The sequence below is a fragment of the Ciconia boyciana genome, chromosome 2 (assembly GCF_034638445.1).
Source record: "Ciconia boyciana chromosome 2, ASM3463844v1, whole genome shotgun sequence".
NCBI lineage: Eukaryota > Metazoa > Chordata > Aves > Ciconiiformes > Ciconiidae > Ciconia > Ciconia boyciana.
In genome coordinates, this window is record NC_132935.1 from 109,533,116 (window position 1) to 109,559,781 (window position 26,666).

The 26,666-nt window shown below is 36.1% G+C and overlaps 1 protein-coding gene across 8 annotated transcripts in view; it reads left to right on the forward strand.

Annotated features, from left to right (window-relative positions):
- ATP9B (ATPase phospholipid transporting 9B (putative)) overlaps positions 1 to 19,869 on the forward strand; it is a 174,885-nt gene extending 155,016 nt beyond the window's left edge. For 4 of the 8 annotated variants that reach the window (XM_072853466.1, XM_072853473.1, XM_072853471.1 and 1 more), the window contains 14 exons: positions 1,450 to 1,542; positions 2,715 to 2,798; positions 3,358 to 3,528; positions 6,377 to 6,475; positions 9,016 to 9,120; positions 9,590 to 9,734; positions 10,089 to 10,153; positions 10,608 to 10,763; positions 10,920 to 10,984; positions 12,189 to 12,297; positions 15,202 to 15,259; positions 15,952 to 16,155; positions 18,614 to 18,646; positions 19,449 to 19,869. In XM_072853466.1, the coding sequence (XP_072709567.1) occupies positions 1,450 to 1,542; positions 2,715 to 2,798; positions 3,358 to 3,528; positions 6,377 to 6,475; positions 9,016 to 9,120; positions 9,590 to 9,734; positions 10,089 to 10,153; positions 10,608 to 10,763; positions 10,920 to 10,984; positions 12,189 to 12,297; positions 15,202 to 15,259; positions 15,952 to 16,155; positions 18,614 to 18,646; positions 19,449 to 19,585 (1,524 nt within the window). In that variant the 3' untranslated portion in view covers positions 19,586 to 19,869. Of the gene's footprint in view, positions 1 to 1,449; positions 1,543 to 2,714; positions 2,799 to 3,357; positions 3,529 to 6,376; positions 6,476 to 9,015; positions 9,121 to 9,589; positions 9,735 to 10,088; positions 10,154 to 10,607; positions 10,764 to 10,919; positions 10,985 to 12,188; positions 12,385 to 15,201; positions 15,260 to 15,951; positions 16,156 to 18,613; positions 18,647 to 19,448 lie in introns of those variants that run through there. The other 4 variants (XM_072853467.1, XM_072853469.1, XM_072853470.1 and 1 more) reach the window with 4 other exon arrangements.
- The last annotated feature ends 6,797 nt before the right edge of the window (positions 19,870 to 26,666 follow it).

Genomic DNA, 26,666 nt, shown 5'->3' on the forward strand with positions numbered 1-26,666 from the left:
CAAATGTTTATTTTTATAAAATTTAATAGAAACATGATTCTTCAGGGAATGCATTTCACAAGATTTTAAAATGGACAGTATACCTTTTGACACAGGTACACATGAAATACTAGGCAAGCAATTGTAGAAAAATCAGGGTAACCTGATGTTGCAGAGAGCTTTGTAAAGGACAAACTCTTCTCTGACATAGGAACACGTTAATTTCACTACTTCACGTTTAGCCTCTGATGCTGCAAGTTGCCTTTAAGCCTTTGTTTTAAATTTTCCATTTGTTTCTTTCATACGAAATGTTGCCTCTTCAAAAGATAAATTAATGGCTAAAATTTCTTACATTAGTAGTTAGCATCTTTCTGTAATACTAGTGCTGCTGCTTTTCCAGACTCAGTATTGATATCTGAACTGGTGTGCATACACAGCACAACGCACAGGGTCTAAGATTTATGAGATATGTGCTTAGTTGTCTCCTAGATGCCCAGTTGGGGGCATAGTGATGATCATTGAAACCTCAGATGAAAGGAAGCCACAACACCGTGCTAAAAGGAAGGTTTAAACCTCTGCAAGTGTTAAGCCATCCACGCTATATACTTCTACCTTCTCCCTACCTAAAATCAGACACTGTAGCAGAACAGCATCAGACAACATTGTTAGACGGTTAGATAAGTGCCAAGTCCCAGTTAAATAGGTGTCAAACTTACCCCATTTTTTCTTTGCATGTGATGACAACCCAGGCATGCCATCAGCCTTGGGCAAGGATACTTCAGGCAGAATATGTGCATGCTCAGGTCTGGAGAGACCTTGGCAAGTCTGTATTTCATTAGGTGAGGTTGGCACTAAGAGCCTGTTTAACAGTGACATGTTCAGAGGTATTCTAAGAAGCTTGCAGACCAGACTAATCCATTCCTTCTGCAACAGACCATACCTCAGAAACTCCTGATTTGGATTATGTTTGCCTGGGTGGAAATTCCCTGAATATGCGATGAATGTTTCATCATTAAAACATCTGTAACAAACATTTACACTAAGTTATTTGTAAATTTTTAATTACTTAGGTAGTTCAAAGATACAGAGCAAGCTTTCTGTTGTGGGTTAGATAGTATATACCACCAAAGAAACAAAATAGTAGTTAGAGGTAGCATAATAGTGATATTTTAAATTTTAGACGGGCAGTTCAGGGATGCTGAGAATCTGTTACTCACGTTGACTCAGTTAGAACTGATCCTCTTGTATGAGAAAGTAAGGAATCTGCATCTCAATGGAATCAGAGATATCGTTGGAGGTAGTAACATCAAGTAATAAAACTTACCCACCTCTTGGCAAGGTACTTCACCTTTTATAAGTGATAATCCATTGACTACTTCAAAAGACAATTAGGTTATCGGTAGGTAATTGTTTTGACTGGATAAACAGATATATTTTTTTTTCCCCTCTATTTCTTTTGTAAAATTTTAGGATGAATTTTCAGGAGAAATTACATTTTACATGAAGGGTGCAGATGTTGCAATGTCCACTATTGTACAGTACAATGATTGGTTAGAAGAAGAGGTAAGAAACAAAATCAAAATTTAGATCTTTAGTTTTTACAAAATTTTAATTTTTATAAAATCAAAATATCAGGTATTATTGGAATAGGTTTAAAGGAGAATGTGAGCCAATGCAGTAATGGGTTTTGAAGTTCAGTTACATATATCCTGCATGGGTTTTAAGGGATTAGAATTATTTCCAATTCTTGAATAACCCACAGGAAAAGCAAAGCTGGTAGTCATAGCAGAACACGTTCCTACTTAAAACAAGGGAATTTTTTTTTCATTGACAGACCTTTCACATAAAACCTAATTACTTCTGAGAAGTATTCTGCTATAAACCTATTTATCCTGAAATGCCCTTGTTTTATCAAATTCTACAGTGAGGTATGATTATGAATTACGAAGTTTAATAAGGGTTGCAGCCAAGTTGAAATTTTTTTTGTCATATTTATTAAATTTAATATAAGAAAGCTAGTGGCTGAATTTCAAATCTGATGAATATTTTTCACTGTGTGGCTCTAGTAGGTACCAGCAATCATCTTATTTTGACCCTACATACAGACAATATGTTAATACAATGATTACACCATGTATGTTCATAATGGTATTGGCAATATGAATCAATATCTGCTGCAGGGCAGTTTGATTTATTTGGGGACATGAATAAATTAAACTCCCTCAAGACCTAGCAAAATGTCATAAAAATTACTTTTGGCGATAATGATGCACAATTAATTGTAAAATACTTGTTTAATTTATTTAGCTTTATGAGGTCAAATCAATAAGTGTTTTGCACTGGACAGCATTGTTTTTCATTAAGATATGCTATTCCATGGCTATTTTTAATGTGTAGATATTTTTTCTGATAAGAGGTATGTTCAGTGGAAAAAGAAAATGAGGCTCTGTTACGTGCCTCAAAAATAGTTTTAATTTATTTAAAGCTTCAACCTAAAAGAGATGTTCTTTAAGCTAGGAGAGGAAATCTAATTGGCTCACCAATAGCATGCCACTTCATTTGGGGGACCTGAAGTATACTTTCTTTTTATTTTGTTTGTGGCTTCTCAAAAATAATCTAAGAGTCTAAAGAAACACCAAAAGTTATGGTACAGATATCCCCTCTTAGCATACAGTATAAAATGGGTACATACGATTGAATATTAGCATAACTGCTCTGTGATTTGGTCCATTTAGTGTGGTAATATGGCACGAGAAGGACTGCGTACGCTGGTTGTTGCCAAAAAATCACTGACTGAAGAACAGTATCAAGATTTTGAGGTATGAAGGGACAGAGTGATCTTGTGGTTCACCATATTTAGTTACTTCAAGGGGAACGTTCCTCTTTTTTTATTCTATTAAGGTGGCAAAAAAGATGATTCATATTTAAAATACTGATAGTTGAGGTATGGCATACAATCTACTAGAGATTTTGTCATTTGTTAGTGATTGTTCTGCAGTCATACATAGGATACTGTTTTGCTTTATTATGTGAGTGGACAGTGTTTTCCCAGAAGCTAGCATAATGTTAATTCTGTAAGCTTCAGCATGACCTAAAAAAAAATCTACTTGTTCTCAAAGATAAGGGCAGTTCCTGCTTAGATATTGCAATGCCTAATTCTTAATAGTTCTTCAGGAGGCATTCTCTTGAGGTGATTTGCCAGAAAAAACATGTATAACATTAGGTGTAAAGTAAAATTTGCTCTTTTAATCTTGTTCTTCATTAAAGATATTTAAAGAGAAATATTTAGCCTAATGAATCCATATTATAACTGACTGGTAGACTGAATGTATACTTTGAGTCATAGGAAACTCTAAGTGGTTTTGTGTTTGTAAACAGAGTCGATATAACCAAGCGAAGTTAAGCATACATGATAGAAACCTGAAGGTTGCTGCTGTTGTAGAGAGTTTGGAGCGAGAAATGGAATTGCTGTGTCTCACTGGAGTAGAAGATCAGCTGCAAGCAGATGTTAGACCAACTCTAGAGATGCTAAGAAATGCTGGAATAAAGGTACTAAACGCATACTGCTAACATAACAGGTTATCATTTATTAACTTTTTTTAACAAGACATGAATTATATTTGTCTATATTCAGGTTCCTTCAAAGTAAGAAATATGCCAAGTCCTAAGCACATTCTGGGCATGAGCTAGCAGAAACAAACAAGACATTGTTTGTGAAGTTCCCTTGTCCACCACAGGTTTCATTGATCTTAAGCTTACTTCTGTAGGAAAACTACCAATGGATAAATGTATGTGACTCCCAGTCATTTATCCCCTGACTGTCTACAGTAAACTGTCCTAGCTGACGCTAAAGTAGTTTGGTACAAGATTCGTATGATAACAATGTTTTCAGGCTTGGCGCTCATGAGAAGTCTCAGCAAAGATCAAAAGGTGAATTGTTTGAATTAGAATTCAGAACTGCCCTTGGAGTTTGTTCAAGTCATGTTAAAGGGACAGCATCAAAAGCTTTGCACAAGAGTTTGTGCTGTGTTTTGCTCATACGCAGGCTATGCTAGACAGCTATCAATTGCACATTTAGAAGTCATACATTTTTTGAAAGAGGATTTGAAGTAAAGATACGAGCAGTATCTGAGGGGAGTGGGCAAGATTATATGCATTTTGCGTGAAGCAGAGTGTCAAACTTCGCACAGAAAAGGGGTGTTGACTTTGCATTGGTTAAACTGAATCAGATACAATGGGGTTTTTTAGCCTGAGAAGGAGGGTAAGTTATTTTGCTTTGCAGCAAGCATGGGAAATCTCCCTTTATGTGAGAGAGGAGCGGGAGTATATGGAGCTCTGCCTTGGGACAAACGATGAGCCAGTTGAGAATTCATGGGTTAGAATTAGTGGGCAGACCAATGTGGACAACATTATGGTGAGTGTCTGCTACAGACTGCCTGATCAAGAAGTAGTAAAAGAGGCCTTCTTCAGACAACTGGAAGAAGCCTCACATTTGCACGTGCTGGTCCTTGTGCTGGACTTTAACCACCCCAATATCTGCTGGAAGGGCAACACAGGAGGGCACAAGCAAACCAGGAGAATTTTGGATTGCAGTGACAATAATTTCCTGACACAGGTAATTGAGGAGTCAACAAGGAGATGCTCTACTAGTCCTTACAAACAAGGAGGAATTGGTCAGGGATATGAAAGCTGGTTGAGGGGATGGCCTTGGCCACCCACAGTAGTTATGAAAGGGTGAAGTTCAGCAGGCTCAGGAGGATCTTATTAATGTCTATAAATACCTGAAGGGAGGATGCAAAGAGGACAGAGCAAGGCTCTTTTCAGTGGTGCACAGTGAAAGCACAAGAGGCAATGGATGCAAACTGAAATAAAGGAAGTTCTGTTTGAATATAAGAACATTTTTACTGTGAGTGTGTTCAAACACTGAAGCAGGTCTCCCAGAGGGTTTCTGGAGTCTCCATCCTTGGAGATGGTCAAAACTGTCTTGACATGGTCCTGAGCAGCCTGCTGTAGTTGACCCTGCTTTGAGCAGGGGAGTTGGACTAGATAATATCCAGAGGCCCCTTCCCATGTCTGCTATTTTGTTATTCTGGTTTTAATTAATCTTTGTTCCCCAAAGGCTTTCAGATGAATTAGCTGTTAATGCAGTGGTGTGCACAGTTAGAAAAATATATGTATGGATTAAAGCCTTATGATTACATCGAATTTCTTCTTAGTATGGTGTGACTAATGCAAAGTACTTATATATTAGTACTTCATGTATAGTATTTTCTTGTTTGCTCTTGGTATTTCTTCTATATGTGGTCACTTCTGACTGTTAGGTATATCTTGCTACAAATAGGAATAGAACAGTGGGACAATTTTTAGTTGTGTGGTTTTTTGTTTGGTTTTTTTTTTAATGATTAGTTCTGGGATTTCAGAGCATTAAAACTGTTCTGGCTTTAATTACGACCAACATTATAGCAAGCTGGAAACACAATAGTAGCTGTAGATAGGTCATAAAATTATAGATTACTCGGTTACTGATGAGAAAACATGAGTCTTTTGTCCATTCATTGACCAACATGGACGCTAATGAAAAGGATCTTACCTGAGATGTACAGGAAAAGAGGGAGACAGAGGCTTACAGTTTAATAAAATTGCAACCATTAACTTAGTAACTATCCAGTAATAACTCCTGCAGCTAAAGTCATTCTTCCGATGTGGTCTCTTCTGTTTGGTCTAGGGCTAACTTGTATTTCATCCAGATGTCCTTCAACTGTCTTGGTGTTAAGGGACTGAGGGAGATTGAGCTGTCTCACTTTAAGAACAGGTGGATCCTCAACCTTATTCCTTAACTTTAATGCCTTTATCCCAGTTCTGTGTGGGCAGTGGGCAGGATGTCTTTGGAGTGTTGGGACTGTAGCTCTTCCTCCAGGATATGTTGTCTCATTGCTTGGCTGCTGCTTTCTGATAGATTCTCACTAGGGTCCCAGACTGTTGTGTCGCATCATTTTGGTGACAAATGTTCTCTCTTGTAGTTGTCTGCATCCTCACTCTTTTGATCAAGGTAGTATCGGGGCCATAGGGAAAGGCTTTTATGCTTTCCCTGCTGTTCAGCTATGCCAGTGGGTTACCCCAGAGTTTCACCTTGTCTTCATGTAAATTGAGACATTGGCCCTTGTGAGAAGGGAAGGGGAATGGAGCTGCCTGAAGTAGAGACAGTTCTTTTCTGCTTTATGTGTTATTGCATTAAAAACTGCTCATTAATTTTAGTTAAAAATGCACATATCAGTATATTTTCTCTGGTAATCTAATCCCAAAAGGTACCAGAAAAAGATTGGAGAGAGATATCGTTTAGATATGGAGAACAGACACATTAACGTCCAATGGAGTAAACTTTTACATTGTTTTGCAGATATGGATGTTAACGGGAGATAAACTGGAGACAGCAACTTGCATTGCAAAAAGTTCTCACTTAGTGTCTAGGACTCAAGATATTCACATTTTCAGACCTGTAAGTATAGTTCCAACTTTTTTGTTGGTTCATCAAAGGACAGCTAATAACGCTGCTTTATTTGATTAGTAGTTGGCTGCTTGTTGAAAATTGACAGGTTATTGTACTGAGTGTCACAATAATGGTCAAGAGAGTAGTACTTAGGTTGTTATTCGAGGATGTAGAATTATAAAGTATTGCTTCTGTTTAAGTGTGCTTGTTTCTAGATTTGTTGATATGCTACAGAAATGTTTGTAGCCATGTTCCGGTGACCCAGGTTCTACATGCGTTTTACACTCTTCACTTATACAATGGACATAGTAAGGTACCTCTGAATAATGATGGAGAGCGGTCTATGTGAGGTGCTGAGCCAGTAGGAAAGAGTGTCCATGAATTTAGGCTACCTGAATGTGGTTCTTGCTTGTTCTAGCATTTTCATTAATAGAACTCTTTACACTCAAGCAGAATTAATCCTGAATGAAACTATGATGCCAATGTCCTCTGTATAGATGTAGTTCAAATCAATATGAGAAAGTTTGATTATTTTTTTTTATATCACGATATATATTTGCATTTTATTAACAGGCTGTTTAAGATAACTGTTAGAAAAGTAAACTGCATATCTTTTTCTATACATTTTGGTTATATTTGCATAGCATCAACTCTAAGACGCCAAACAAAAATAGATTTTCCAGACGTTGATTGATGCTGTGTGATCAGATGTAATATGTCTGTGTTTGTTCTAAATGAACCCCTTGTACCTACAGAAATAATTATATGAGTATAATTTACATGTAAATGTAGTTTCTTCTGAAGCATCAGAATGGCAAATTAGGCCCTACAGACTACTATTTGCAATTAAATTATTAATGCTTCTGATAAAACTTCAGATCAATTTTTGTTGACCTTTCCATGTTGTAACACTACAAATTAAGTCTTCCTGAACAAATTCTATTTAGTTGAGTCAGATTTTTATTTTCATTACCTTGACTGGTGATAAGAGATCAGCATAAAACTGTGTTAACTTAGAGTACACAAAGTTTTAAATTAGTTAGAAAATGGATTTATACAGAATTATTTCTGTGGCTGTATTTGTTGCAAAGGAATAACTACTGGATTTAATGCAAGAAAATACCAGGCACTCTAACACTTCTATTTTAGTTATAAATTAGTAAATAAAAAATTATGTACTACTTTGGCTTCCAAAAAAGATGCATTTGGTTTTTAACGCTCTTCCTTTTTATTCTTAGAAGCCTCCGCTTCTTCATTTTCTAATGAAATTAACTGATAAATTACTCTAGGGGTAATTACAAATGAAAAAAAAATACCTCTGTTAGGTGAAAGGTAGAACAGAGAGGGCAATTACTGCTCATCAGTGTGTGCCAGATGCTGACATCTCTTAATCTCTATAATGCAGAAAGATTATAATGGTCCAATGCAATCCAGGGTTCTTAATGGTTGGCAGACAAGGAGCTTTCTCTTTAAATGTTTAGTTGTGGGAAAGGAGGAAAAAAATCTGAATTGGGGCATGTGTATGGGTTTTTCTGTTTGCAGGTGCTTTTTAATGTAACCCAAATTTTATGTGTAGTAGAGCCCATCTGGAGGGAGACAGGTCTTTGGACTGCATCTGATTCTGGGTAGTAGTGGGCCAAAGACAAAGCTTCACGTTCAGTGTAATTGACTCCTATATTTTAAAAGTTATTTAATCAAAGTGCTGACAGAGCCAAAATTAGAAGTGTAATCAGAGTTTGTGTTTCATTCTGTGCTTGGAACTTTGTCTTGCATGATAGCTCTAAAATACATTGATCATACATTGGAAAAAAACCAAAAAGTGCTAGTCTCCTCAAAATCTGGTTATAATTTAAATTTTTCAAATTTAACCAAACCTTCCAAAAATCAAACCAAACCTTTTCAAATTTAACTCAAAACCTCCCAAAATCCATTTGGTAACCTTTGGCCATTTTTTGCATTTCACAGCTGGGCCTTTCTGAAACAATAATTATGTAAATAAATAAAAAAATCTATGATGTAGTTCTTTTGTGTTGTGCCACTTGATCCTGCTTGCATACTTAATGCAACATCCAAAAGGATTAGTACTAGTGAGCATTTTTATGTGCCTTTGAAATCTGTGTCTACTGACTCAAACTGAAGGAACTATTAATATGAACATTTTGCATTATTCTAAGAATATATTTTACTGGTTAATAAATAAAAGTTTTGGGGTTTGCTTAGTTTTTTTGTCTGTTTTTTCTGTAGCCCTGCCAAGATGGAAAGACTCAGGTCAGCTTGAACTTAAGATATTTTAATGTCATTAATTCATTATTTTTTTAGCCCTGGTCTACTTTGGTGAAGAATCAGTTAAACTGACTACATAGATTTTCCTTGCTTGAGGATTACTTTTTCACTCCATAAGATTCAAGGCTTGTAGTCACATCCCATGGGTATCGGGCTTGCACTGGGATAAAACACTTGTTGAAGAACCAAGGCCTTCTGGGTGTGAGTTCTCAAAACCTGATTTATTTAGGCAGGTTTTTTTAAAGAATGTAACGAAATCTTTTAAGTGTTTTTTATTGAAGGTTACCACTCGAGGAGAGGCTCACTTAGAACTCAATGCCTTTAGGAGGAAGCATGACTGTGCCTTGGTGATATCTGGGGACTCACTTGAGGTAAGAACTTGGTTTCTGTCAAATTACATTTATCTGTATGCTTATGTTCAAAAAGTAAAGTATTGGTGTCTTCATGCTCTGAAACTTTTTTCCAATATTTGCCCATACTTTAAGTTGGCCTTAGAGATACTTTTGCTTTTCACTGAGTGCTAATTAGAGGATATATGTTCTAGATGGGCAAATGTTATTGGTTCTCTGGTCTCCTGTGTGGTAACAGAATGGAATTTGTATGCAGCGTGCTTCAGTATTGTCTCTTCTCTTAACCCCAGAGCGTGTTGACTCTCTTAATTGAAAGAGAATGTCAGTTTAAAGTAGTAAAGCCACAGTCAGGAGAATGTGGCTTTTTTCTCCCAGATGGATGTTGTGCAAGCAAAACTTCATAAAAGAATTCTTTATACTGTGTTTTTGTGTTAGACTACACATAGTAGTATTTAATTGTAAGTAAATGCGCGTGTATTTTTTTCCTTAGGTTTGTCTGAAGTATTATGAGCATGAATTTGTAGAGTTGGCTTGTCAGTGTCCTGCTGTAGTGTGCTGCCGATGTTCTCCCACCCAAAAAGCTCATATTGTGAAACTCTTACAGCACCACACTGGAAAACGCACGTGTGCAATAGGTAACTGTTGGCACCATCTTCATTTGCAGTAGCGAAAATGTGTAATAAACTTAAGCAGTAGATGGCACCATTGAGAAATAGTTGAAACAAAACCAAACAGACTTCATCAACAGCCAGGTATTATGTAGCTGTAGCAGAAAATGTCATTCCATGAGAAAGGTGTGGTTATCTTCTTTATTCCACAGGAAAAAGTCTTGATTGCTGAAGTAATTAATCATAATCCGTAGATTAATTCTAAGAATTTATATTAAGAGGTTTTATATGTTAAGAATGTATATAAGAGGTTTCTAAAATACTGTAAGGCCAGGATAGTAAAACCTCTGAAGAGCTGAATATTGCAGTGACATTTTCCAGGTGATGGAGGAAATGATGTCAGCATGATCCAAGCAGCAGACTGTGGAATTGGAATTGAAGGCAAGGTAATGTTAACAGTTTCATTGTCAAATGTGTGCCACATAGTAGTATAGTAACATGGGATTAGAAGCTTTATTCTTAAACAGTAGTGAATTGATCATTTCTAATTAAAGTACGCTGTAAGATGATAAAAATGCTTAGTCTTTGAACTAATATTTTCTTTGCTTTTATGTCCTCTGCTTTATCTTTTTAAATATAAAAAGCAAGAAAAGCAGAAAACATACTTGAAAGAAGCAAGATAGGCAATTAAACTTGTTACAGTTTGATTTGTTACTGTTACTGATTTGTTACAGCCACTGCATTTTAGAATATGCACAAAAAATTGTCCTTTGTGTCTTGTTGCAGCGTTGATTTCTGAAGCAGGAGCAAACTTGACTTTTACAATTAATTATCACTTAGAATTTTGAAACAATGTTTTACACTGGGTTTCATATTTGGAATATTTTTTTGTTGTTCTAGGAAGGAAAACAAGCTTCCCTAGCAGCTGACTTTTCTATCACACAGTTTAAACACATAGGTAGGCTGTTGATGGTACATGGTCGAAACAGTTACAAAAGATCAGCAGCACTTGGTCAATTTGTCATGCACCGAGGCCTTATTATTTCAACTATGCAGGTATTTAAAACTTTGTTTTCTGAATAGTTAAAAACACTATGTCTGTCTTTGAAATGTCACAAAATCTTAATCAGCCAATATTGTTGTTTTTTTCTTTATTGTAATGTTTTGTATATAGCATTATATTAAATATATATAATTATCTGCTTTTTGTAGGCTGTATTTTCATCAGTCTTCTATTTTGCGTCTGTTCCTTTGTACCAAGGATTCCTAATGGTAGGGTAAGTCAAAACCAACAGTTACAATGTCTGGTAATAAATATAGCAAACTACCTTCTTAAATAACATCATGTAGTTGGTGTCTGCCACATTTTTCATCCATTTCTCATTGGTATGCTACCAAAACCTGGAATGAGTCTACAAAGAAGAGTCAAACTAGGTTGAATATGTGGGAGGGAGGAAGCCTCATTATCAGTTCTTTGAAGAGAGGGATCTGCATAGCCTTAGACAAAGATACCATATAACCTTTTTCACATACGGGGTGAAAACAATAGAGGAAATCTCCCAGACCAGTTTCAGCTGTTACACAGATAGCCATACAAGCCTCAGTGGGAATCACAGATTTTTCTGTTAAAAATGGAGCTGAAGCTACTGCCTATGAAATTTCCTCTGAGAGTGCACTACCCAAGTCTGCCATATAGATTTCTGTTCAGGTGAATGTATACAGGATTACGAGCACCCTGGTCTTGTTGCAGAAGCTGCTTTAGTAATATGGTTCCCCAAGTCATACAGCTGAGGGATATGCATATATTTGTGTTTGTCCCTGCTCGCTGCCCCTTCTGTCCTAAGAGGTTCTTTTTATACTCCTTGTAAACAGTAGCAACTTAAATCAATAGTAACTTAAATCATAGTCAAATCAAGGTCTGATTACACCACAGTCTGCAGAGGCAAGCAGTAGACCTCTCCAAAATGTTTGTAGATAGTTGTGCTAAGTTCTAGGAAAGTACATACTAAAGTATACATCTGGCACGTGCATACTAAAATCCAAAGCCACCCACAGAGTTGTTAAGGCTTTTATTCATCCACCTACCTATACCATGAGGTCCGGAATATAGTGCTTGTTTTTTCTTCAGTTTTCAAGCCATCATCTGTGGATGAATTTAAATGTCAAGTCTTTGAACTGGTTGTCCAAAGTGCAAGTGCACAGGGAGTATGGTAACAGATTATAAGCGTGGGTGCTATATATATGTAAGAAATGTATTTACTGTTTTTGAATGTATAAAAGCTCTGTAACTTCTCACAACTGGCAGCTCTTGGAAGCACAAGAGCAGGTTGCACATGTAAAGCTGTATTGGTAAGCTGCCTCAGTACTGGGTAGAAGAATCAGTTTAATTCCACTTAAATAAAAAGAATAATGGAACTCAGTAAATCAGTTTAAAATCATGTCATACAAAAGTGTCAATTTATGTGCTTTCCTTTCCCCTAGGTATGCAACCATATATACTATGTTTCCAGTCTTCTCTCTAGTATTGGATCAGGATGTGAAGCCAGAAATGGCATTGCTGTATCCAGAACTTTATAAGGATCTCACGAAGGTACGAATGTCCTCAGTGCTCTGATATGAACAAATGCTGAAATCTCCAGTGTGCAAGACTGGGAATTCTTACAGTCATTTTCTTAAGGTATTCCATGCAAGACAGATGCACAACTAATGTAATGCAGACTTTTGTACTATGAAAATAATCCATGGTACTAAATGTTCCACTCAGTTTTATTAATACATTTGTTAAGTCACCAATGGTTGGACTGAAATAATTCAATCATGAAGGTATGTTGATGTAAAAGTTGCTTTCAGTCTGGCCCCAGGATCTCTGATCTGGAGTTATTTATGCTTGCTTTTTCACAGCTCCTTTTTCCTTTTTAACTGGTAGATTAATTTATAGATCCCCCTCCCCCCCCCCCCCCCCCCAACCACCAGAAATTACTACTGACCTCTCCAAAAGCTGACTTTCTTTAAATAACAGATATTGATAACCACTATATGTTAACTGAATCATCTGTAGATACTGCTGTGTGTTTGCACATACCTGCAAACAATGAAAGTGTATAATCTCTCCTCCCACACAAGTGAAACAAATCTCAAGATTCTGTTTTCATAAGTTTTTTGAAAAGTACTTCCGCTCTATCTTAAACTGTCAGCTAGAAAAGTTGTGATCCAAGGCAGAAGCAGATAGTATTTTTAGGGATAGTAGATTTTTTTGAAGATGTGTCTAAAAGTTCCAAAGCCAAACTTTGAACGTAGTTGAAGAGGGTCCAAACTTTTCAGAGCCTTTGTCTTTTTAATTGTACTAAATTAGCTATTAGCTATGTTAGTCTGGGAGAATTTTTTCTCATCTCTGGGAGAATTTTTTCTCATCTCTTGGAGATCTTGATTCTCTCTTTTTCCTCTTCTGAATCTTTAAAGTTTCTTTGAGATTTCAGCCTATGATTAATCTCAGAAAAGCATGGCCTCACACCTGCTAAAGGCAGTTGTAAGCTTGCCTGTGAAAACCCATCGATGGACCTTGGAAGCACCTTATTTCCAAAGATAGAAGTTAACCTGTACTCAGAAACTGCCCAGGATGGGTAAATGAATACAGGCTAAGTTTTTTTATTTAGGCTTAAATGACAGTTCTTGGAGATGCTGAATCACTGGCTTTCCCAGCTTATGTTGCACCTCTGTGAATATTAAATAAGTAGAACCCAAATAATTCTCTTCAGAAGGAAAAAAAAAAAGAGAATGTGGAGAAACTGGAGAGTACAGTTGAGTCCATTGTGTGGGGCAGATGATGATCAATGAATAATTATGGATGAGTAGTACAAAAAGTTATGTGCTACATTTGACTTCACTATTACAAGGTGATCTTATTGTGAGTATTTATTAGAACAATTTATGATCATGCTGCCTTAGTCATGACACTATGAAGCCTATGTATTTCTGCACATCGCTTTTCAAATTATGGACTCTTAATTGCAAATCTCTACCAGTGCTATTCAGCTAGTGTTATTCAAACACATGTTGACACGGACTATAATTGTATTCCTAGGAATTGGTTTCTTTTCTGGGATATGCTAGTGATGAAAATGCTCTTCAGATTTTTAAAAGAGTAAGATACATTGGCACAAGTCATTGACAGACTCTTGCCCTGGTGCAAGAAGAGAAGATTAGCAAGGTTCAGACACACAGGTGTGGCTACATACGCTGGAGGACACACTGATTCAGTATTACTGTTACTGTGGTTCCTACGGAGTTAGAGCTAGAAAAGCTGATGAAAAATTGAAAGGAAGTATAAGTAAGATGGCTTCCTGCTTCCATCTGAAAATGATTCACAGCCTGTTGTGCAGCATTCCCTAGAGGCTCAGGAGTGACTTGCCCCTTCTAGTTCCATAAAGGTGAACCAAAACTCAAGCTCATTCTTATTTCACAAATCTTGCTAATTGGGAGCTATGGTCAAAGGTGGAAGCAGTGTCCAGTACTGAAAAGAAAATGAGTAGGCACTCACAGGAGAAAAAAAAAAATCTAATGTTTCTTTGTGCTTATACGAGATTTTTTTTTCCCCATATGTTCAGTCCGTCACCAACATTCTAGACTATATACAGAATTATGAAAATGTCTTTAGCACCTTGCCATGAACTGTATCTATCCAAGAAAATGTTTTAGCCTATATTGAAGTAATAGAAAGAGTTAATTAATGCCTTTCTACAGCAATGAAGCACATTTCTTTGTAAAGTGCTAATTCTTCCGTGTTCCAGTGATCACTTCTTTTGTGCCAAAATGGCTGCTTCGTTTGCTGTTTTATGCTTTTAAATGTGTATCTTTTAAACTCTGCAATTCTAACTTATTTCATCAGTACCCTCACAGAATGCAAGAGCCATATGCACATGTACAGCATTTGTTCTTTGATTTATGCATATGTTTCAATCTATAACATTCACAATCACAAGAAGATTTAAAATGTATTTAGTAATAGTTACTTGCTGAAAACTTATAGAAGTCATATGTTTATCCTGTGAATGCAAATAGACAGTTTATCCAACATTCAGAATTGACTAGTAACTACAGTTTTGCTTGAGGTTTAGGTCAGTAGGTACACAGTGCTATTTTTCTTGAAGACTACATTTTACAAAACAGACATAAAAACATTTTAAATAAAAAATAAACTAATTTTACTGTAATTATCCCTCTGAAAACCAGCCAGAGAATTGAAAGGTAAAGTATCTTAGCTGTTTGAGGCCTTAACTGTCCTACCTCCAAATTTAGACTTTGTGCCATTTCTATACAAGTTTGCAATGAAGAATCATAAAAACAAGTAGAAGCTTTTTAGCCTATATCACTTTAAAGACTGCTTATTTTACTTGAAAAATGTGTCTCTAGTGATTAACTATTAAAAATATATGAACTGAGTAGATTTATTGGTTTTTAAGTTGTGTTTAACTGTCCTCTCACTTGTTTCCCTTAGGGAAGATCTTTGTCATTTAAGACCTTCCTCATCTGGGTTTTAATCAGTATTTACCAAGGTAGGAGAGAGTCCTAATTTTACTGAACTAAGAATTTTTTGTCTGCTATTAGCAATATTGTCTTTCAGCTGCAGGTTGAATTCCCAAAGCTTAACATTTCATCAGCAGTTATATATATTGCTTTCTGTTTATCTCGTAAATCGATATTCCTGTAGTGTGCCAGGCCAATTCAAAACACAGTGTGGATTGGTATTTTTATTGATGCATGTCACCTAAAAAAGGACATGTTTTTAATTAAATGCTAATCCAGAAAAATTTTAATGAGTGCTTATCCCATTGCATATATTTACACAGTAGTTTTCTTTCATGGAATGACAGAAGTACTGTTGAAGAAATCTGAATTATGTAGTCAGTTGAAAGTAATTACACTTTCAACAATATCACATTTATTTGTAGCACTTGACAAAATGAGGTTGATTAACAATTCCTCAGATATATTGCACTAAAAGGTGTTTAATTTTCTAATAGTTTTATTTCTTTACAGCTTTACTTTGGTTGTTTCATTTCACATGCACAAAGTACAGTAAATATCACTTCTGTTCTTTTAGAAAGATCAATGTTTTTACCTTATAAAAACAATTACTGAGCAAGTTTTCATAATAAGCAATCAAATGTTCAGTGTGCAGTTGTAAAAACTAGTACACTGAAATTTCATGGCTCAGTGTATTGTTAACTTCGTGTGCCTTTCCTAGGTGGTATTCTGATGTATGGAGCCCTGCTGCTTTTTGAATCTGAATTTGTACATGTTGTTGCCATTTCCTTCACTGCCCTAATCTTGACTGAGCTCTTGATGGTTGCACTGACGATACGAACATGGCACTGGTTAATGGTGGTGGCTGAATTCCTCAGTCTTGGCTGCTATGTGGCCTCTCTTGCATTTCTAAATGAATACTTTGGTGAGTAAAAGTATTTTAGCAAAGAACTGTGCTTTATATTTTTAATATCTTTTTTCTCTTTTTTATTAAGAATAGGGGATGTTATGCTTTGTGAAATACAGTGTTCTCCATAAGAAATATGACCGAGTTGAAATTAGGCTTAATTAATGTTGGGTTAAAATAGTCTCTTATCCTTTTCTCCTAGAGTTTGACAATCTTTATTCCTGTTAGTATGCTTTATCTAGATAATAAACTTTAATCAAACCATGTATGCTTTTCCCATTGTTGATCTGATCTTGACAGTCCAAACTGCATACCTTAAATTGGCTTTGAGATTTGCACTGCTGAAATGGATATGATTTTAAAAAATCAGGACCTTTCACTGAGTTGGTGAATTATTTTGTATGCCATACCAAGTGGACCTCATTAGATCTAACCCACAAGCTTAAAAGAGCTGAAGTATTGCTAGAGTGAGGCAGAAGGCTATTAGGATAGATACTTTATATAAGAATCATTGTTTCATGATTATATTAAGCTCACTTTGTTTTAAATTGCAGTATGCCATACTGTGTCTTAAGGTTCTGAATTTTCATAGTTCACAAGATGAAAGAACACATTTTAACTGCAAATCTTAGCAGTCAAGGATCTAAGCATCAAAGTAATACATATTTCTTTTTATATCAAATTATCCTTCAGTAAAAACAACTCTATTAGTCTTAGTGTAATTTTACAAATGTAACTTTTACAGAAATATATGTAACAACTTTGATTATATCTCACAAGGCGTAGAATCCAGCTCCTCCTCTCTCTGTTTTCCAGGAGCTGATGAGTAAGGAGTTGCTCTTCTTCAGTTGTCACTTCTCATAGCAGAATTAAATGTTATGTGGCAGTTTCTAGCAGTCTCATAGTTCTGCTTTCACTGTCTCATGTCCCAAGTGTTCCACGCTAGGGTAGTACATTATATCATTATTTTTTTAATCAGTAAATGCTTCACTGCCTGTCCTAGGTGTTCTGTTACTTCCCAGATTTCTCAGGAGTCAAATTCTAATGAAGAAACAACCCTGCTAGGCTTGGTACTTGTATTGTACATTATTTCAGGTTTGCCAGAGTACCTTTTTCTTTTCTCTGATACTGAATCACAGACTCTTTAATAGAGATCATTGGGTTGATTCCTGAATCTCCACAGCCAGATTACAAATGAAAGGAACAAGCAAGAACAGATACAGGTACTGGCTCTTTAGTCCAAACTTCCAGGAACTTCATAAAGCAGAACTTGCTGCTTCAACTTTGCAAGTCTTTGGTATTGGTGACAGCTAGTCCTTCCATCCTTTGTAGGTGTTGTTCAGTGAGAAACACCTTTAGGTGGTCTTCACAGATGTGTAAAAACTGCAGTGACTTTATTTCTTGCAAACCTTTCTGTAAAGGGGAGTGCTTTACTATCCTCATGTATCCTCACTATCCTCATATTTGCTGCTCAAGTCCAAGCAACTGAGTAAGTAAATGGTTGCATGGTTTCTTGCAGCCTGGGGACTTAACTTCCATGTTTTTCATCGGTACTGAAAAGGCTGCGATTTCATGGGCTTTTGTAAAGATGTATTTTACTGTGTGTTATTAATCAGTTAATCTGAGAAAATGCATTTCAGTTAGTCTTACTTCTGCTTAATGCTTTACTCTTATTTAATCTGTCACATTATAACTGGGGGGAAGGAGCCTTTTTTTTTGTGCACATACTGTAGTATAAACCTAAGTTACCGTTTACAGTTCAAGGCATAGAACAACTTCCATGTACCAGGGAAAGCAATCCAGTCTAATAGTGCTTGGCTTCATCAGCAAATAAACTGTTTCTTTCAGTGATGTTACTTACAAACATCATCTCCTCCCAAATAAATGATATCATAAGTATGACAGGGCACTCGGATTAGAAAGGCAAAAATATGTGATACTGCTCTACAGCTCTGACTCATGGAAGTAAATCAGTTTTTAGGTTTCTGAATTAATTGCACACAATGGCCTTATTAGGCATGTCTCTATGATATGTTACATAGGCTTTTAGTATGTCTAAGCAGGCTTCGGCTAAAACTGTGTAACAAGTTTATGCATTGAAATCTAATATACAAAGTATTTTTAATGAGTAAAGTTGGAGCAGTAAAGCATTTTTTTACAGCATTTTCTGAAGTGAATTTTCATGCACATTAAAACAGTTCTGATCAAGTTGCTTATATAGTAAATTATACCTTGAAGTCAAATGTAAGAAAACTGCCTGCCTACTTACAACTTTAAAACATGACCAAATATAAAATCTCTATATTTTCAAAATGTTTTGGTTTAATTGCTGTTTAAAATATTCTGATTGTCATGTGAAAGGCAATGCTACTAACATCTTTTTCATTTCCTTTTTGTGTAGCTAACCTGTTCACATAACTTTTGTATTTTCTGTAAATCTATCCTTTCATTTTCATTCTCCCTCTTTGTGAAACAGGTATAGGCAGAGTGTCTTTTGGAGCTTTCTTAGGTAGGTAAAGTTTAACTTTTCTTGAATTTTTCTTTAAGTCTTAAAAAATTCATTGAGTAGTGAATTATTTAATATACACATTTGTAAGTAATAGAAAAAAGAAAAAAAACCCCAATTCTTCAGGTTACCTGGGTTCTGAGATCTTTCCATGATAATCAAGTATGACCTGACCATTGCAAATATGGTCAAAAAATTTCAGTAGCAAGTGTAGAGTGTCACCATTCTTGTTAATGTTTGTCACAAAAAATAGCTTTTCACTGTAGCTTGTGGCAATATCACTACATTGTTTTCCCTTTAAATTTTTGGGCTCTAATTTAATCTCTAAGGTTTTAAGAATCATTCAGTCTAGTTGTTGTGACTGTTTCAGAGAAAAATAATATGAATATGGAATAAAGGATCCAAAATGGTAGCAGAATTTCTGTTTGGGAACTTGTATTATAGTGGGTAAAAATAGTTCTTACTAGTAGAAAAATAAGCTGGCTTAACTTTTTATTATGAGAAAGTCTTGCTTTTAAACTGAGATTCTGTTTCCCCTCAAATTATTTTGTGCTGCCAAACAGTGTAAGGACCATAAAGGAACTCTGAAATTCCTGTCTAAAGAAAATAGTTGGCAAAAACAAAACGTTGAGGTTAACTTTCTCTTTCTGTTGTTTTGTTGCCTTTTTTTTGTTTAAAATTTTGTGTGGTCTTGAACAATAGCATAAGCAAACAATTAAGAAAGTTTTATTGACTTTGCACTATGGAAGTTCCAGTTTCCATGTTATCAGCTCCCACTACTTATTTTCCCTGTTTGTTTCTGCAGATGTTGCCTTTATCACAACTGTGACCTTCCTGTGGAAAGTGTCAGCAATCACTGTTGTAAGCTGTCTTCCACTTTACATTCTCAAGTACTTGAAGCGCAAGTTTTCTCCTCCAAGTTACTCCAAGCTTACCTCTTAAAAGTAATTATATTCCTATGGTTTTTCACTCACACCAGTCTGCAAATTGCACATACGCTGTGCTTTAGTGTCTATGGATTTGTGTTGGACTAAAGAAATTAAAAAAAATAAATAAAATCAAAAGTGATAGAGTGAATAGAGCACAAAAAGAGGAGGAAACATCTAACAGGTACAATAACACAGAAGTACACTAACAAGACTATCAGAGATAAATGAAATCATGTTGATTTTTTCTTTTTTACTTTCAGTTGCTATGATTATAAAATAAAACTGAATTTGACAATGCTTCTGAATGGTTTCATTGCTACTGTAAAGGATTTTTTGCTACTGTAAAGGATATTTTCCTACTGTACTAACCTTCTGCAAGTTGAATTGCAAGTTTCGTTATTTATTACAAAACTTCCCTTCTTTAATTATTACATAACTTCCTAATTCAAGTCCTTTCCTTTAATGTTTATATATGGAAAAGTTCATTCATCCATACTTACTATAACAAACCTAATACCTGTAAATGTCCGTGTCTATATTAGCAGCTAACTATTATTCCTCATCAGACATTAAGTAATATGCACTATTTGAATTATGTACAGATGTCTGCATAGGACAGTATTTTATGAGCTGTTGTCCTATTCTGTACTCTCCATTTCTGGAACCACTAAATATTACAGATCTGTGATGCTGACAGCAGTTCTTTAAATGCACATTACAGCCAGGTTGCACAAAAGCTGTTTAAAAATTAAATTATAAATTCTGTACATAATTCCACTGCACCTATTGATCTGTACAGGTATCAAAGACATGGCTGCTCAGTAAATATGTTTTAAGATTCTTATTCATTTTGTATTTGTAAAACTGCAAATAGCATCAAAGTACATTTCTATATATGAGAAGTCCAGTAAACCTTGTATTAGCTAATATGTTTAAATTGCCTTGTAATCTGTTTACTTAGGTTACTCAGGTAAAAGAAAGTAAGATGAACACATGAACATTATGGTAGGAAAATCTATCATCTTCCAAGTTGTAAATGTTATGTTTTTATAACTTAGTTTGGGTGCAAACTTGTTTAAAAAAAAAATCAAAACATTTTTGCTTGTTGTAAACTGTCGGAGTTGAGTATCTTGGCTGAGTTATGACACTTTACAGTGGTTGAAGATCTGTTCCAGAAACTCATATGCTCTGATACAATCTGAGGGGTCCAAATCTTGCATACTGTACTGGAAAGTAGGATATATTATTTTAGTTTTCCATTGTGGTATAGCTTTGCTTTCTCAAGAAATATGTATAACGAATTTGGCATAGTCTATTAATCAGTAGAGAGGAACAGTGTAATTCTTCATGCTTTATTTATTAAATATTCATGTGTGTGTTTTTTGAAAACACTTAATATGGATGTCATTTTATGTTTGACTGTATGCCTTTATAACATAATTCCTTGTTTAATCTCTTACAACTTTGCCCTTATGCCATTATTATGTTGGGTGAGTAATATTTAAGTGATAAATATAACTACTTCCTGGGAGAGCAGAGGAAACTGCTGCAGAGCTATTTGGACTCCACTCCATTAATTTTTGTTTTGAAAGTTTTTCTTACTAGCTATTTATCTGCTGCTTTTTAAATTTTAATTCCTCATTATAAAAGCAATAAAGCCTAATTTCTACCAAATATTATTAATGGTATATGTATTAAATGAACTACTGAAGTAGCGTGTCTTTTAATTAGACAACATTGCAGACTAGTTTGCTCTGTCCCTCTGTAAACTCACTTGTGTAAAACCCCCACAAGATGTCACTGTTCTTGCATACTAGCAGAATCCTTTCTTTGTTTTATGTGGTTTTGGCAAGATACTCTTAATTTATATTTTTAGTTTAGTCCTGTGGTATTTTTGTTGCTGATTTGCTTTAATTTTCTGCTTTTCGCCAATAAGTGGGAATTACTTTGAATCAACTAAGAAAAGTCACCAACGTGCAGTTGTTCTGAAACGTTGATGATGTTTTCTTCAGATCTTTTTGTCTTAAACATTGTGAGCTCACAACCATATGCATCAGATTCAGTAGATAAGCAAAAGCTTAGAGCTGGTCATCTTTCATCTATACATCACGTCTTTGACATTAGGCAGGAAAGGAGGAAAAATCAGAAATTAAACTAGCAGTATTAAAGTGATAGTGTTACCGTAATACAGCTGTATGAGATACAATCATATCTGTGTGTACAGAATTTGTAGTGTACGTATATTAATCCTCAGCATTAAGACTGTGAGGTTAGTGTGATAGCAAATGCATAGATCCTACACACAGATAATAAGCCTTTCAAAAGTGGAGTCAATTCTGTAGAGTGCCTGCTTTCTTAGAGTGTTTTCAGTACACATCAAAGGTCTAGTTTCAGCTAGCGCTTTATTTTGAAGACTGTGGAAGTCTGATTCAGGTGACTTACCTTGCTTTTGAGGTTCAGTCACTGCAAAACTATGTATACCAGGAAAGTCTGCATTCTGTTCATTCATGTCACTCAGCCACAGCCCTGTAAAGGGGTAGCGCTACCAAATCACAGTGTTTTACAGGTAACAATACCAATGCAGAATTTCAGTATTGTAATATGACATCTTTCAGTAGAAAGCTTTAATTTATTGTGGATTTCAGTACAAAGTAAGCGAAGTACCATCATAATCCCTGGCTTTTAAAACAGAATAGTAACATCTCTGGTGTGCAAGTGAATAAATTATTTCGTAAGAATCTCATTAGGTTGTCATTTCACATCAGTATGTGCCAGGAATAAGTCTGGAGCACCAGATCACCTTACATAAACAGAGATTTAGGCCTTGGATCTGCAAGTTACACCCAGAAAGAGCTTAGTTTTATTTGGTATTAAATAAATGTTTACTTTTGTGAGCTGCTATGCCAGATACGTATTTCTGAAATGGTAATCATGTCTCTTTGAAAATATATTTGGAAAATAATTTCAGAATTGGGATAGGATGGAGGAGCAAGATATGAACAGGAAATACGTCCTCACCAAAGTAACATACAAAACAATACTGACCTATTTGGACCATGCTTAATAAGCGTATGAGCTAAACATCTGCTAGATTTCCCATGTAGTTTTATGGAAGAACACAGGGAAAAGGAGAGATCCTACAAAAAAGGAGTACTGGTAATTATTACACTGGTTTCTTCTGCTGCTATTCTAAACTTACGTGTTCATGTAACTGCTGGAAAACATTTTACTACACAAGGTATTAGTTTGCAAATGGAAGCCAAAATTAAATCCTTGCATACTTAACATGTAATCTGTAGCACTTTTCCATGAATGCAAGTGTTTACAACAGTGTTTTTATGTTCAAACTGAGCTTGCTGACAAATACCATCAGAATTCAACTGTGTGGTATCTGCTGTTTTGTTCCTAAAATTTCTGAGTGGTTGTCCAAAAACATGCCATTGCTTTTGTACATACATAGGAAGCGTGTATTATCTTGACAAGCAACATCTACTTGAGCCAACATGTAGTAGAAATGTCCTCCTACCCTGTGTCCACAAGAGAGTGCGAGCCTAAACATTTTTCAATCTCCTATTAAAACATGTCTGCAAGAGGGAACTCTGCAGTCGGGAACTTTTCAGACTGGACACCAGTTCTGCAGGTATTTAAGCAAGAATTTTAATATTCATATATGTAGTTAAACAGATGTAAATCACGGGGGTCAACTTCTGTAGACAAACTTCTGTAGACAAAGAGGAGATGATTTCCCTGCATACTGCTCTTACTTATGCCCATTTGTGCTTGTTAGAGAGTAGGCCTAAGCAGTATAGTCTCCATACTCCTCTGCTGTCTCAAGGCATTCGGATTATTTGAGGAAGAACCGGCCTCAGATCTTCTGCTGGTGAGGTAGGCAGTGTGTTCCTGGGATCATCCTCCATCCCTACACTGATGTGCACCTCTGCCTTGTTCATATAGGGTACACTGGAGGGTTCCTTTGTTGCTGGAGGTTGAGGCTGTTCATGCCTGAACCACCTTTGTTTGCATATTTACCACATGAATGATGGTGAGTCAGGCCTGGGGAAGGGCTTACTGTTTAAATAACAGTACAGACTTCCTTAGAGGCTTTGGAGATCTGCTGTTAACAAAGATACTCTGACATGACCTTTTTTTCCCACTTTAGCAGAGCTCTGTATCCCTGGGTTTTATATTGGCGAGAGAATTTGAAAGAGGCTTGCATCTGCTTCACACTTGCATCCCTTCATATGTACCAAAGTATTAATATGGTTCCAGCAACCCCTGCAGGGCAAAGGAATTTAGTGCGGAGTGTGTGCAAAGGGACAGGAGAGTCTGAGCAGACAATGCTCCTTAAAAAGTGATAGCCACAGGAGGAGAGGTGGTTGTTCTGCTCTCGCTACTGGTGCAGAAGCTATTCTTGTAGGTCCTGCTTACTCTGACATCCATTTGAATTTTATCTTCCATGGAGTTTCTCCTTATTTTTGCTGGCTAGAAAGGAAAGAATTGGGCCAGCAGTCTCTTATAACATTTCATTTAATAACCTTTCTGTATCTAGATTGTTATTATTATAACTCAATTGAAACTTGAAGGCAATCAAAAAAGCCCTTCAATGCGTTAGCCCCCTGTAGGGAGGAAAATCAGTACAAGTGAACAAAGACAACATGGATTTAACATTATATGTAAACAAACAGGAGGCACAATATCTTTAACACTGTATTAAAAAGTGTAGGAATTCCTTTTGTAAACAAAACACACTTAAAGTGAGATACTTCCCAACAAGTACTAACTACCCAACAGATGCCCTCAGCAGGGTTCACAGCTGTTATTGTGAGTGGGAATTTGCTCAGTCAATTGCTGACAAAATCCTTCTCAAATAGGGAATTGCACTGAAAGACCTATTTGCTACTTCGTTGAAGTTTTGATCAAAACGTTTTACAGCAGAGGTGGTGAAAACTGGATGCCTTGAACAGAATAATGAGAGCACGCTCCACAGTTGAGTTGACAAATTCTACTTTATTCTCCCGTTCCTGACCAGGTTTTAGCAAAACTGCAGCTGAGATTTTTCCTTATTGTAGTCTCTTGTCCTCCAGCATGCTTTCAACTTGAGATCATAATCGGCAATGGTAAACCTCTAAATTGCGCAGAAAAAAGCAGGTTTGAGGAATAGTTAGCCTTTTTGCATTACTGAACTATAAGAAAGATCCTCATCTGCTCTAAGAAGAGGAGATATTATTTCTATAACTATGATGCATGGTAAGTATTTATGGCCCTGCCTTTATTCCTCTAGCAGTAAACTAGGTTTATTTCCTCTTCTCTTGACAAAAGTAGTAAGAATAAAAAGGGCTTTGGTTATAATGTTCATGTAGCTTTTAGCAAGCAGTACACAAAATAGACTATTGTCATTCTTATTTGTAGAACTACTTTCCATTGTTTCTCTATAATGTACACATCTAGTTCTTTTTCTATGGGCCCTCTGTGTTTTGCTGTGTTTCGCTCCAGGTTCCAAGCATGAATTTGATTTTGCGAAGTAAACACATTGTGTGTGGAAGCAAATTATAGATAACTACTTCAAAAGTCTGTTGAAAATTAATTCCTATCCATTTGACCTGGAAGGCTGGGGGTTGTTAATGGATGAGCAGACCTGTAAGGGATAAGTGCATGTACATACATTTTGTATTTATTGCAATCATCTATTGCCTATTTGGAGGACAGATCTGGGAATTCTCAGACAAGATACTCCCTTGGGGAAAACCTCTATGCTGCATGTGCTCAGTAGAGGAAGATGAGCTGTTGTCTCCTCTGCATGTAATCACTGGTTGCTGCCTTCTCTTGCCATTGAATTCCAACTCATCTGCAGGAACACAGCTACATATGCACTTCCTCCCACAGCTTCTGGTTCCCAGAGTACCTTCTCACTTTAGCAGGATACTGACTCTCCCATGACAGTCCTTTGAATAGAAGTCTGTTGCTTATCTTGATCCCAGCTGAACAGAGTTTATCCTAGCTGTAGGAGGTCATTTTTCCATCTGAGTGTCATGAGCAAGACATGGTCTAGTACATATTTATCCCTATCCAAATGCAACTAAAGCAATTGTAGGCAATCTGCAATTAAAAAAAAAAAAACCCAAACAACCAAACATGTACAATTCTATCACATTCTAGGAAAGAGCTGGAGGAAAAGAAGATTTATTGGCTTTGAGACTTCTACCCTGTGGCTGTAGTGGTTTTGCCTTGCTATAGGTGCCTTGTAATTTTTGGCATAAACTTCTTCACTGTGAGAAAATGGTAAAATATTTCAAGTTATTAAAAAAATAATTAATTTTTTAAGATATCCTAGCTGGAGGCCTTCACATTACCTTCCTACCTGTGCATGGCTAGTTATAATTCTGCTAGGTCCTTTTACATTATTTTTGGTATTAGAATAGGTGGAGGGTTGAGAGTTGAAAGCGACAGATGAGGATATCTGTGCATTTGTTAGGAACTGGATGTTATAGTGAAGGATACAAAAATTTAAGAAATAAGTATCTTGAAGTGTTTTAAGGTTATGTATATTGTATGAGCTTAGAAATAAAGGAGGGGGGGAGAAATCTGCTGCTCACACTAACTTAGGTTTGTGATGCCCTTGACATGTGCAGACTTCAGAGCAAAAAAACCCACATGGAAATCTTATTTAAAAAAAAATAATTCAATAACATTTTCAGAAAATAAGCCTTTTAAGATGAACCACACCTGAATGCCTGGAACTACTGAGGGAAATAATGTTTTCAACAACCCATCTTGGGAACACAAGCCTGAAATAAACAATTTCAGACAGTCAGAATGCCATGTATTTCTGCCTAGCTCTGCTATAGAGTCTGTCTCTGCTTGCGTTAGAAGAAGTTTTTCCTGACCAGGATGGGCTCTGCCAGTAACATCAAGCAGGATCCCTGCACGTTTGCCTCTTGTTGCATTGCACATGCATTGTCAGGTTATCCTGAGAACAGTGATTATACAAAGGTGCCTCCATGCTTTGGCCCAGCTGTGCCCACTTGCATGTCAAGAGGCACAGGTGTAAGTAGTCCTCAGCCAGAGAAGTTCTCTAGTTGTTGAAGCAATCAGCT